At 55.9% G+C, this 12,414-nt stretch overlaps 1 protein-coding gene across 1 annotated transcript; it reads left to right on the top strand.

Moving 5' to 3' along the window:
• The first annotated feature begins 8,194 nt into the window (after positions 1-8,194).
• On the top strand, positions 8,195-10,202 carry LOC111081266 (translation initiation factor IF-2-like). The gene is made up of 3 exons (XM_041595420.1): positions 8,195-9,262; positions 9,355-9,940; positions 10,030-10,202. Exons 1-3 carry the CDS (start codon positions 8,195-8,197, stop codon positions 10,200-10,202), a joined length of 1,827 nt encoding a protein of 608 aa, XP_041451354.1.
• The last annotated feature ends 2,212 nt before the right edge of the window (positions 10,203-12,414 follow it).

Below are 12,414 nucleotides of genomic sequence, written 5' to 3'. Positions count from 1 at the left end.
TCCGGCCGGTATCAATAAAGTTTTTGTATTTTCTTTCTCCTTTTGTATGTTCTATGCTATAGGTAAAATAGACTGTGAGCATGAAGGTTTGGGTTAGGGTCCAACTATTATTGATATACATTGTTTTTTTTTAACAAAGTTTTTTTATTTTTGGAATAAATCAAATTATTAAAAAAGGAAAAAAAAAATTAATTAAAATATATATAAAAAAAAAAAAAATAGGATGAAAAGTTAGTTATTAAGTGTCAGCATTAGTATAGTGTGAAATAAAACAGCTAGTTAGTATAAAACTAAAAGTCACAGGAACATGTCCCGCACACAACGCGGGTCGCGAGTTGAACAAAGACTAACTTGTGGGATTTGTGCAATTGAAATTGAAGACCCAGCGCAGTGTTTTAAGTCTGTGTGTAATCATATCTTTCATATTGGGTGTTTTCGGAATGGGGGAGGAGAAAAAACAGTCTGCCCAGTTTGTTTTGCGTATTTGGGGATTCCAGCGCCTAACTTGGCAGAAGAACTCGCTTCCGCGCAGAGCTCTAGATCCCAATCAGAAGCGAGCAACATGCCTAGGACAAGATCGCAGGTAATTCCTGTTCCTGAGGGTACAGAGCAGCAACCGGTCGCTCAGGCAGTAGACCCCCCAATTATCATTCCCGAGGATAGGCAGGGCATATCAATCCATGATGGACTAGCGCAAATGACCCAATCGCTGACCCAAGCAATGTCACAGATCGCACAAATGGCACAAGCCATGGGGCAGATGACGCAATCGATAGAAGCGGGTTTCCAGCGATTAACCATTCAGAGTATGACCCCAAGGACACACGCGGAAATGGGAACGCAAGCTGAGGCTACACCCCAGACCTTTGAACAACTGTTTCAAATACCTCCGAGAGAATCAGTAGGGCCGATGAACAATGGTGGCATTGAAGGGCGATCCCCGTGGGGATCCCAGGGTATCTCTCGAAGTTACGACCAGACAGAATAAGTCAAATCATTTCCAATTGGAAGCTACGTTTTTCGGGATACTCGTCTATGGGAGTGGATGATTTTGTTTACAGAGTAGAGGCTCTTACTAGGCAGACTTTAGATGGAAATCTGGAATTGCTTGCTCGATATGCCAGCAACCTATTGGAGGGAAGCGCTATCGAGTGGTTCTGGCGATATCACAAAAGTGTCGCGATAGTAACTTGGCCTCAACTAAGTTCAGCACTGAGAGCGCAGTTTAAGGACGGCAGAACCGATCTGGAAATTCGTACAGCGTTATCGCAGCGAAAACAGAAAGGGAATGAAAACTTTGATGCTTTCTATGAAGCCATCATTTCAATAGCCGATAAACTGGTGCAACCCCTGACGGAACCAGCACTGTTGGAAATCCTAAGAGCTAATTTGGCGGCGGATATTCAGCACGAAATTTTGCATGTGTCGATCATGTCGGTGGCGCAGCTACGGCATGTAGTTCGCACTCGCGAACGTTTTATGCAGTCGTTGACCAAGCCGGTTACGCCAAGTCATCGGCCTGATCCTTCTTTTCGACCACGAATAAGAGAAATTGCAGTAGCCATAGATCAGGATGATGACGAAGAACAAGATGAAATGTCCGAAGACCTAGAGATTGCTGCTGTATCTCTCTTATGTTGGAACTGTGGAGTGCATGGTCACCGGTACCAGGAGTGTGTAGCATAACGCAAGGTCTTTTGTTACGGCTGTGGTCGACCAGAAACTTACAAGCCATCGTGTAATCGATGTAATGCAGCAAAAAACTTAAAGGGGCGTGCACCGTTAGTCAGTGCACGCAAACCAGTAGCTTCCCGCGGTACGAACACCGAACCATAGTGGAACCGACTAGTTCCAAACTACCAGATTTTTCCGAGTTTCCAGATGGATCTCAATTACCGGATGTGTCAAAATTAACGGAAATTCCATTGCATCTTCGGGCTCCGATGCAAGCTAAGGTGGGAAAAAAATCGTTAGTCAATAGGTCGAGACAGCGTCGACTGCAATATCGTCAAAAACAAAAGGCAGAAAAGCGAACTGTACTCGCATCAATAGTTAACGATTCCAAGGATTGGCGACCGTACGCAGAGGTGAATTTATTAGGCAAAACCGTCACAGGCCTAATGGATACGGGGGCCTCGATCAGCTGTATAGGGGGCACTTTGGCGGCTGAAATTCAAAAGGGAAGTTCAATCTACAAGCCTATTAAAGTGTCGGTTAGCACAGCAGATGGCAAGCATCAACCAATTATTGGACGACTTAATACCACTATTCGGTTTAGGGGAGAGTCCCAGGCAGTTAGCTTGTGGATTGTTCCATCTTTGTCGCAAGATTTGTATTTAGGGTGTGAGGAATGGAGTTTCCTCACAGGGGAACCAAGTAAGGGTTAAGGCGAGAATTCACGGCGAATTCACAAGAGAGTGAGAGCCGGGGTCCGTTAGAGTGGCAGGGCTCCAGTGCATGACCAGATATGGGCATGAGAGTATGCCTCCGGTACGAGCCCGGGGGGAGGGAGCCGGGAATGGAGGAGCCCGCAAGGGAGCGGCGCTCACGTCAGTGGCTAGGAACGGCGGAAGGCGGGCCGGCAGCGGTCCAGCGCATGTCCATGTATGGACATGAGATCACGCCACCAGCCCGGTCCCGTTAAGAACGTGAGGGAATCAAGCGAAGAGGCCGATGGAAAATTACCAGCGGCGCACGGATTTACCGCTGTTGCTAGGCAGAGGCGCGGACGCTAGCGTCGAAGCGAGGGTATAAGAGGAGCCCGGCAACAGTGAAGGAGGACAGTCAGTGGAGTGCGAGCAACGAGGTAAAAACCGTGAACACAAGCGAGTGCGTGAGGACAACTGACAAGGAAAGTCGACGTGAGAGGCAAAGGAAGAACCAAAGTGACCCATCCAAGAGGCAGCAGTACGACCCGGCAAAGGGAACAAGGTCTGCGAGGTGCCAGAGGAAGGACGACAGGTACCGCTTCCGCAAAGGCGATCAAAAGCGACTCAGTGGGTGCGGAGTTGTGTGTGTAGATCAGGCGTGAGCCAGGTCGGACGCATAGCGGACGCATCGGACAGCACCAGCGAGGAGCCTGAGACGAGAGCGAGAGAGCGTGTAAAACTGAAGAACGATCCATTTGTTGTATAGAACGTAAGATCCCATAAGTATAAGATACCAATAAAACATCCAAAACCAGTAATTAAACCCACCCGTGCATTCTTTCGTGTCTGTGAGGCAACATACAAATTTGTTGCAACGAACCGTCGGCCGCTGAGCCAGCCTCGCTGAGTTAGACGGACAGAAACAGTTCGTTACAACTGGCGCCCAACGTGGGGCCTCACGACAAGCAAAGAAAGGAGTGCATCGGGAAGGGCGGTACTGAAGGGATCTATACACCATGAGGGGACGACAATGGATCCATTCCCTGAGGAAGGAAGAACTGGTCCGGTGTGCCCTAGAGTTTGGGCTGGAACTGGAAGGCACCGTGTCCGAAATGCGGAGACAGTTTAAGGACTGGGTGGAGAAGCACGAGGCGGACCCAGAGTGCGCAGACATGCTGGAGGCCTGGGAGCTCCGGGCAGGTAGAGCTTCACCCTTGCCAGCGGAAGATAGGCCCGACGCGTACGAGCGTCTGCCGTTGCCGGGAGGGGCGGGCGCGTCATCGGTGTGGAAAATGCCGGCAGAGGACCTCATAGCAAGCCTGGCGATACCAGACAGGAGCCGCTCCCCGAGGCCGTCCGTCAGTAGACCACGGCCAAAGAGTGTGGATCCAGCGGAGGCCCGGAACACCACGACGCGGGAGCCATCGAGGAGCCGCAACGAAGAGGGGCGGGAAGTTCCCGAGGCGCAGGCCGGGAGGCAGTCGCGCATACTATACGCGAACGTAGCCAAACAGGTGAGGGAATGGTCGTTCCGTTTCGATGGGACGGCGAAGCCCCTGGAGTTTCTGGAACAGGTCGAATGGTCGGCCGATATGTACGGGCTGGACGTGAATCTGATTCCCAGAGCGATGCCAGAATTGCTGAAGGGCCGGGCATTGATGTGGTTCATCGCCAATAATCGGCAGTGGCACACGTGGGAAGCCTTCGCAACAAGCTTCCAGGCCTACTTCTTGCCGAGGGGGTACTTCGAGAAGTTGCTCCAAGAGGTACGACAAAGGAAGCAAAAATGGGGAGAGCCATTCAAGGACTACATGGTGGACATGCAGACCCTCATGAGACCCCTCAAATGTACTCCCGAGGAGCAGATGGAGCTCATCCGCGAGAATAGCATGCCAGACCTGCGGATATTCATCAGGCCACATAGGTGCAAGGACCTGGACCACATGATGATGCTAGCGGATGAGTTCGAGGCTCTGGAGAGGGATCGCGTAGAGTTCCAGAAGGAGAGTCCAGCGGGAAGAGCGAAAGCGGCAAATCCCTTCTCGAAGTCGGCCGTGACTGAAATATGCCGGAGGTGCAAGGACGAGCCGGCCGCCGTAGCGGGACAAACAAAAGCGAAAGTGGAGGCACCGGCGGCGGAGGACCAGACGCATTCCAATATAGAGGGGGATACGTTAAGAATCCCGCCCAAGCATGCCGACGATGCGGAAGTGACGAGCACTGGTCACAGGCATGTCAAGGGCGCCCGTTGACATTCTGCTGGAGGTGTGGAAAGGTCGGCGTCACGACATGGCAGTGCTGCAAAAAGTCGGGAAACGCACCGCGACCCAAGCCGAGGAGGGCCGTGCCGGGGTCGCAGAATGCAGTCCCCGAAACCTAATCGGTGAACTCACCGTGGAGGATGTGCAGCTGTCAGCCGTGGTGGACATCGCAGGGAGGAAATGGAAGGCCACGGTCGACACAGGGGCCACTAGCAGCTTTGTCAGCTGTGAGCTGGCGGAACAGCTGCGAGGAGAGGGGCGCGAGGAGAAAACCGACAAGCAGGTGCGGTTGGCCGATGGACGCCATCGCACCATCGAGACAAAAATTGAAGTGGAACTGGCGTTCGGAGACAAAGTGGTCTCAATGGCGCTTCTGGTGCTGCCAGGAGTCATCGATGCGCTGGTACTAGGCTGGGACTTCATTGCCGCAGTCGGAGCAGAGGTGACCTGTGCGGGGCACAGGGTCGTGATCCCTGCGAGAGGCCGACGGAAAGGGCGGGTGGAAGAAAGGCTGTCGGTGGCAGTAGTGGAGGCCAATGAGGAGTCCCCAGAAGGAATGGCGGATGAGGAGTCCGAAGCCGAGTATCCCACGGGAAGCAGGCGCCGCGACAGTGCAGAGGAAGGCCCGTTCGAAGAATTTCTGGCCAAGGAATTGGAGGAATTCAAGAGGATGAAAGGGGTATCGAACGTGGCGGTGCATACGATCACAATGAGCGATGCGATACCGGTTAAGCAGCGATACTACCCGAAGAACCCAAAGATGCAGGCGGAGAACAACCAAAAGGTAGACAAGCTGCTGGAAATGGGGTGTATCGAGCCATCAAAGAGCCCTTATAGTTCCCCCATCGTAATGGTTAAAAAGAAAACTGGTCAGTGGAGGTTGTGCGTGGACTTCCGACAAATCAATGCAAAGTCTATCAAGGACGCATACCCAATGCCGCGGATTGACTACATCTTAGATCAGCTGAGGGAAGCACGGTTCATCAGCAGCTTGGATTTGAAGGACGGGTATTGGCAAATACCACTGGAAAAGGATAGCCGGAAGTTCACAGCCTTCACGGTGCCAGGCAAGGGATTGTTCCAATGGAAAGTGATGCCGTTCGGGCTACATTCGGCCTCGGCCACGTTTCAGAGGGCGTTGGACCAGGTTATTGGTCCGGAAATGATGCCGCATGCTTTCGCATACCAAGACGATATCATCGTTATAGGCCGAACGAAAGAGGAGCACCAACGTAATCTGGAGGAGGTGTTCCGACGCTTAAAAAGGGCCAACTTAAGGTTGAATGTGGAAAAATGCCAGTTCGGCCGAAGGGAGCTGCGGTACCTGGGGCATTTGATGACGGGGGAAGGCATCTGCACTGATCCGGAAAAGGTGGCCGCCATCGCAAAGCTGAAGCCACCGGCGAACGTGAAAGAGCTTCGCCAGTACCTGGGCGTCGCCTCATGGTACCGACGATTCGTGCCAGGATTCGCCACCATGGTACAGCCGCTTAGCACATTGCTGAAGAAAAAGGTGAAGTGGGAATGGGCATCAGAGCAACAACAGGCATTTGAGTCCGTGAAGGGTCGGCTGGTAGCCGATCCGGTGCTAACTTGCCCGGATTTCTCGAAGAAGTTTGTGCTACAGACGGACGCCAGCGACTATGGATTGGGAGCGATTCTCACCCAAGAAACGGAGAAGGGCGAAAGGGTGATCTCATACGCCAGCCGAACGCTGAACAGTGCGGAGAAGAATTACTCGGCTACAGAGAAGGAATGCCTGGCAATTGTGTGGGCCATCAGGAAGCTCAAACCCTATTTGGAAGGGTATCACTTCAAGGTGGTCACCGACCACATGGCATTGAAGTGGCTCAACAGCATAGAGAGCCCGACGGGGAGAATCGCAAGATGGGCGCTAGAGCTACAGCAATACGACTTCGAAATAGCGTATAGGAAGGGGAAGCAGAACGTGGTGGCTGACGCGCTATCCCGACAGCCCATGGAAGAGCGATGTATGCGAGCGGAGGAGGTTGGACAGGAGCCCGAAGAGCAATGCTCATGGATAAAGAAGGTCAAGGAGAAGATGAGAAGGGAGCCGGCCAAGTTCCCAGATTATGTGGAGGAGGCAGGCGGGGTGTACCGGCATATCCCGCACCGGGCCGGCGACGAAGAAGTAGTAGCTTGGAAGCTTTGCGTTTCAAACCAAGTCAGGCACAGGCGGCCGGGAAGATGCTGACACAAGTACCAGAGGAACCATGGGCGACGGTGTGCGCGGATTTTGTGGGACCATTGCCCAGATCAAAACACGGCAACGCCATGCTGTTGGTGCTGGTGGACCGGTTTTCACCGGTTTTCTGCCGAATGCGTTGTACGATGAGGAAACACTCGGCACGGGTCAGGAGACAAACACTCCGGATGAACATGCGGTAAAGCTGAAAGAACTTTTTCAGCTGGTGAGGCGGAATTTGGAAAGAGCAGCCCAGGATCAGGCAAGATATTACAACTTGCGAAAGAGAGCTTGGAAGCCCAAGGTCGGTGAAAAGGTGTGGGTTAAACAGCACCACCTGTCTAACGCAGCCGAGGGGTTCGCAGCAAAATTGGCCCCAAAGTATGCCGGTCCCTACCAGATCACTGATTTCGTATCACCGGTGATATGCAAGCTGCGTAAAGACGGCGATAGGCATACACGGACGGCACATATTGGGGATCTGAAGCCACAGGCAAACGACGAAGGAAAATAAGGAGTCAGAAACGGGTGGAGCGATCCAGAAGCCAAAGGCGTTCGGCTGACCGAGACCCGGGCGGAGAGATACCCTCGGGGGTCCAGTGAAGTGGGAGTGATACTCCGGGTCCTGGGGTCCAGTGTGCCTGGGTCATCTACAGCCGTCGGGCTTGGCTGGGCAGAAGACACTACCCATGCGTTGCTGACGGGCGAGGAGTCGGATGATCCTCGGGTCCGAAGCAGCTGCGTGGGGCAGAGGTCACGCCAAAGGTCAAGCCGGAGGCGGCAATGAGGTGACGAGCCAGGGCCGATAGTCATATTGCAGCCAGGCGAAAGGTCGGAGGACCTGTTAGTCAGGGGCAGGTGTGACGATTGGCATCACGGATCAAGGATGCAAGATGGGCTGGAGAAGAAGCCAGAGTCATTAAAGGATAGCGCACATTCACAGTACTCACATGGGCCGAAGGGGGTGTCGATCAGTCGGGGGGAGAGGGGAAGCCGGGCGGCAAGGCCTAAGAAAAAAAAAGGAAAAAAAAAGGAAGAATATAATAAATGGGAAAAGGAAAATATATATATTTAAAGCTCTTCAAACAAAAGGGGGTGGGATCAGGTATGATCGGGTGCGAGCAGACCCCCACCGGCCGCGGAAGGGTTATCGCGGCGAAGAGCCCAATGCTGAGAGGCAGGAACCGTCGAGAGAGCGGGAGAAGGAATGCCCAACTACCGTACGACGGAACGACGGGAAAAACAGCAAGGGCTCGACGGCGGCAGAGGCTGGAGCTGTCGATCAGTCACGAGCCAGAGGTAGACGCAAACGCAAGCGCGGACTTTAAAAGAGAAAAAAAAAAGGGAAGAAAATCGCCATGTTGGAATTTTACTTGGAGGAACAAGCCAGAAGTGTGGGGAGCCGCAATCCCGAGATCCAGCGCAAGCGACGGGCGGAGCCCTCGCGAGGTGAGCGATGCGATCGGCGGAGCGAGACTCCAGAGTTGGAGCTCATGGCGTCCCCATTCACAAGCCCCATGGCATCCCCAAGGAGCAAGTGGTCCTCGTGGGCGTCTCCTCGAAGCAGACGGGAGCCGGAAGTGTCGCCAGGAGCAACGGAGGAGGAGGACAGCGACGGCAGCGACGTGGTGGTGGTCTCCGTCGAGCCGGCTCCGAGGAGAGCCGAGCTCCGGAGATGGCAGCTCAACGACGAGGAGGAGCGGGCACGGGAGCAGGAGCTGCGACGCGACGCAGCGTTCCTCGGCATCGCCATCCGATCGGCGGAGCGCTATTTGCGTGAACAGCCGTTGAAAACCAGGCCGCCAGCGACACCATCGCAGCCGACGTCAAGGCCAGCAGCAGCGCAGCAGGCCTCAGCACACCCGACAGCGCAGCCGCCAGCGACGTCAGCAGCGCAGCCGCCAGCGACGCCAGCGGCGCAGCCACCAGCGACGTCAGCAGCGCAGCCGCCAGCGACGCCAGCGGCGCAGCCACCAGCGACGCCAGCAGCGCAGCCGCCAGCGACGCCAGCAGCACAGCCGGCAGCGACCCCAGCAGCGCGGCCAACAGCCGAGACCGTGCGGAGGAGCCAGATGGAGCAGCAGCGCAATCGGCGAGCAGCAGCAGAGGCGCGACGCGAGGAGGAGCGGCGACGCGAGGAGGGACGGCGACGCGAGGAGGAGCGGCGACGCGAAGAGGGGCGACGACGCGAGGACGAGCGGCGACGCGAGGAGGAGCGACGACGCGAAGAGGAGCGGCGACATGAGGAGGAGGCCCGAAGCAAGGCAGCGGAGAAGGCGCAAAGGGAGGCGGCGCTGAACAAGGCCATGATGCGGAAGCAAAGGCAGCCCTGCAACGGCAGATGGAGGCCGCGCGGCGGGAAGCCGAAGCTCACGAGAGGATCGAGGAGGAGGCTCCGCCTCCTCGAGGTCCTCAAGGGAGGACAGGTCTGTTTAGCAGACCGACGGGGCAGCAGCAACCCAAACAGGGTGAGGAGGCACCCTTATGGGAACGCCGGCACCCCGAGCCACCGCCGCAGCCACAGAGCACACAACAACCGACGCCCCCGCAGTCACCGCCACCAAAATCACCACCGCCGAACGCACCGACACAACAGTCGTCGTCACGACAGGAGGAGGCACCGAAGGAGCCGCCACAGGAAGAGGGCCAGCGGCCCCAGTGGGGTGGTCCGGAGACCGCGGTGTGCGGGCCATTTGTGTCACAAAACGTGCACACGGCGGTAAGGAATGGCATGATATGGCACCACCAAGTTATCCACATAACGTGGGCGTCGGGACCCGCACCATCGGAAGCGCAGGAAGAACGGAAAGTATGGGAGGAGGAACCGGCCCCGCGAAGCAACGCGCGTGATCCACGACAGCACCGGAGGCAGGCAGAGGCCATGAGGGCAGAGGAGACGGCCTCGGAGGAGCGGGAGCCAGCGGCAGCGAAGGCACCGGCTGCGACGGCGACAGAGGCACCGACAGCGGCAGCAACGGAGGGGGCGGCAGCGACGGAAGAGGCGGCAGCGCCAGCGACGGCGACGGCAACGGAAATACCGACATCTTTTTCGCAAGATTTGTATTTAGGGTGTGAGGAATGGAGTTTCCTCACAGGGGAACCAAGTAAGGGTTAAGGCGAGAATTCACGGCGAATTCACAAGAGAGTGAGAGCCGGGGTCCGTTAGAGTGGCAGGGCTCCAGTGCATGACCAGATATGGGCATGAGAGTATGCCTCCGGTACGAGCCCGTGGAGGGAGTCGGGAATGGAGGAGCCCGCAAGGAGCGGCGCTCACGTCAGGCTAGGAACGGCGGGAGCGGGCCGGCAGCGGTCCAGCGCATGTCCATGTATGGACATGAGATCGCGCCACCAGCCCGGTCCCGTTAAGAACGTGAGGAAATCAGGCGAAGAGGCCGATGGCAGCGGTCCAGCGCATGTCCATGTATGGACATGAGATCACGCCACCAGCCCGGTCCCGTTAAGAACGTGAGGGAATCAAGCGAAGAGGCCGATGGAAAATTAGAGGCGCGGACGCTAGCGTCGAAGCGAGGGTATAAGAGGAGCCCGGCAACAGTGAAGGAGGACAGTCAGTGGAGTGCGAGCAACGAGGAAAAAGCGTGAACACATGCGAGTGCGTGAGGACAACTGACAAGGAAAGTCGACGTGAGAGGCAAAGGAAGAACCAAAGTGACCCATCCAAGAGGCAGCAGTACGACCCGGCAAAGGGAACAAGGTCTGCGAGGTGCCAGAGGAAGGACGACAGGTACCGCTTCCGCAAAGGCGATCAAAAGCGACTCAGTGGGTGCGGAGTTGTGTGTGTAGATCAGGCGTGAGCCAGGTCGGACGCATAGCCACAGCACCAGCGAGGAGCCTGAGACGAGAGCGAGAGAGCGTGTAAAACTGAAGAACGATCCATTTGTTGTATAGAACGTAAGATCCCATAAGTATAAGATACCAATAAAACATCCAAAACCAGTAATTAAACCCACCCGTGCATTCTTTCGTGTCTGTGAGGCAACATACAAATTTGTTGCAACGAACCGTCGGCCGCTGAGCCAGCCTCGCTGAGTTAGACGGACAGAAACAGTTCGTTACAACTGGCGCCCAACGTGGGGCCTCACGACAAGCAAAGAAAGGAGTGCATCGGGAAGGGCGGTACTGAAGGGATCTATACACCATGAGGGGACGACAATGGATCCATTCCCTGAGGAAGGAAGAACTGGTCCGGTGTGCTCTAGAGTTTGGGCTGGAACTGGAAGGCACCGTGTCCGAAATGCGGAGACAGTTTAAGGACTGGGTGGAGAAGCACGAGGCGGACCCAGAGTGCGCAGACATGCTGGAGGCCTGGGAGCTCCGGGCAGGTAGAACTTCACCCTTGCCAGCGGAAGATAGGCCCGACGCGTACGAGCGTCTGCCGTTGCCGGGAGGGGCGGGCGCGTCATCGGTGTGGAAAATGCCGGCAGAGGACCTCATAGCAAGCCTGGCGATACCAGACAGGAGCCGCTCCCCGAGGCCGTCCGTCAGTAGACCACGGCCAAAGAGTGTGGATCCAGCGGAGGCCCGGAACACCACGACGCGGGAGCCATCGAGGAGCCGCAACGAAGAGGGGCGGGAAGTTCCCGAGGCGCAGGCCGGGAGGCAGTCGCGCATACTATACGCGAACGTAGCCAAACAGGTGAGGGAATGGTCGTTCCGTTTCGATGGGACGGCGAAGCCCCTGGAGTTTCTGGAACAGGTCGAATGGTCGGCCGATATGTACGGGCTGGACGTGAATCTGATTCCCAGAGCGATGCCAGAATTGCTGAAGGGCCGGGCATTGATGTGGTTCATCGCCAATAATCGGCAGTGGCACACGTGGGAAGCCTTCGCAACAAGCTTCCAGGCCTACTTCTTGCCGAGGGGGTACTTCGAGAAGTTGCTCCAAGAGGTACGACAAAGGAAGCAAAAATGGGGAGAGCCATTCAAGGACTACATGGTGGACATGCAGACCCTCATGAGACCCCTCAAATGTACTCCCGAGGAGCAGATGGAGCTCATCCGCGAGAATAGCATGCCAGACCTGCGGATATTCATCAGGCCACATAGGTGCAAGGACCTGGACCACATGATGATGCTAGCGGATGAGTTCGAGGCTCTGGAGAGGGATCGCGTAGAGTTCCAGAAGGAGAGTCCAGCGGGAAGAGCGAAAGCGGCAAATCCCTTCTCGAAGTCGGCCGTGACTGAAATATGCCGGAGGTGCAAGGACGAGCCGGCCGCCGTAGCGGGACAAACAAAAGCGAAAGTGGAGGCACCGGCGGCGGAGGACCAGACGCATTCCAATATAGAGGGGGATACGTTAAGAATCCCGCCCAAGCATGCCGACGATGCGGAAGTGACGAGCACTGGTCACAGGCATGTCAAGGGCGCCCGTTGACATTCTGCTGGAGGTGTGGAAAGGTCGGCGTCACGACATGGCAGTGCTGCAAAAAGTCGGGAAACGCCCCGCGACCCAAGCCGAGGAGGGCCGTGCCGGGGTCGCAGAATGCAGTCCCCGAAACCTAATCGGTGAACTCACCGTGGAGGATGTGCAGCTGTCAGCCGTGGTGGACATCGCAGGGAG

Source organism: Drosophila obscura, unplaced genomic scaffold (assembly GCF_018151105.1).
Source record: "Drosophila obscura isolate BZ-5 IFL unplaced genomic scaffold, ASM1815110v1 contig_69, whole genome shotgun sequence".
NCBI lineage: Eukaryota > Metazoa > Arthropoda > Insecta > Diptera > Drosophilidae > Drosophila > Drosophila obscura.
Note: the sequence above shows the minus strand (reverse complement) of the source record. Positions and strands in the feature narration are given on the sequence as shown.

Excerpts from the sequence above, each read along its gene's own strand:
- LOC111081266 (XM_041595420.1), top strand. The coding sequence starts at position 8,195 with ATGTTGGAATTTTACTTGGAGGAACAAGCCAGAAGTGTGGGGAGCCGC. Across the intron at positions 9,263-9,354 it reads AGGTCCTCAAGGGAGGACAG|CCACAGAGCACACAACAACC; the intron begins GTCTGTTTAGCA and ends CCACCGCCGCAG. Across the intron at positions 9,941-10,029 it reads TTTCCTCACAGGGGAACCAA|ATATGGGCATGAGAGTATGC; the intron begins GTAAGGGTTAAG and ends GTGCATGACCAG.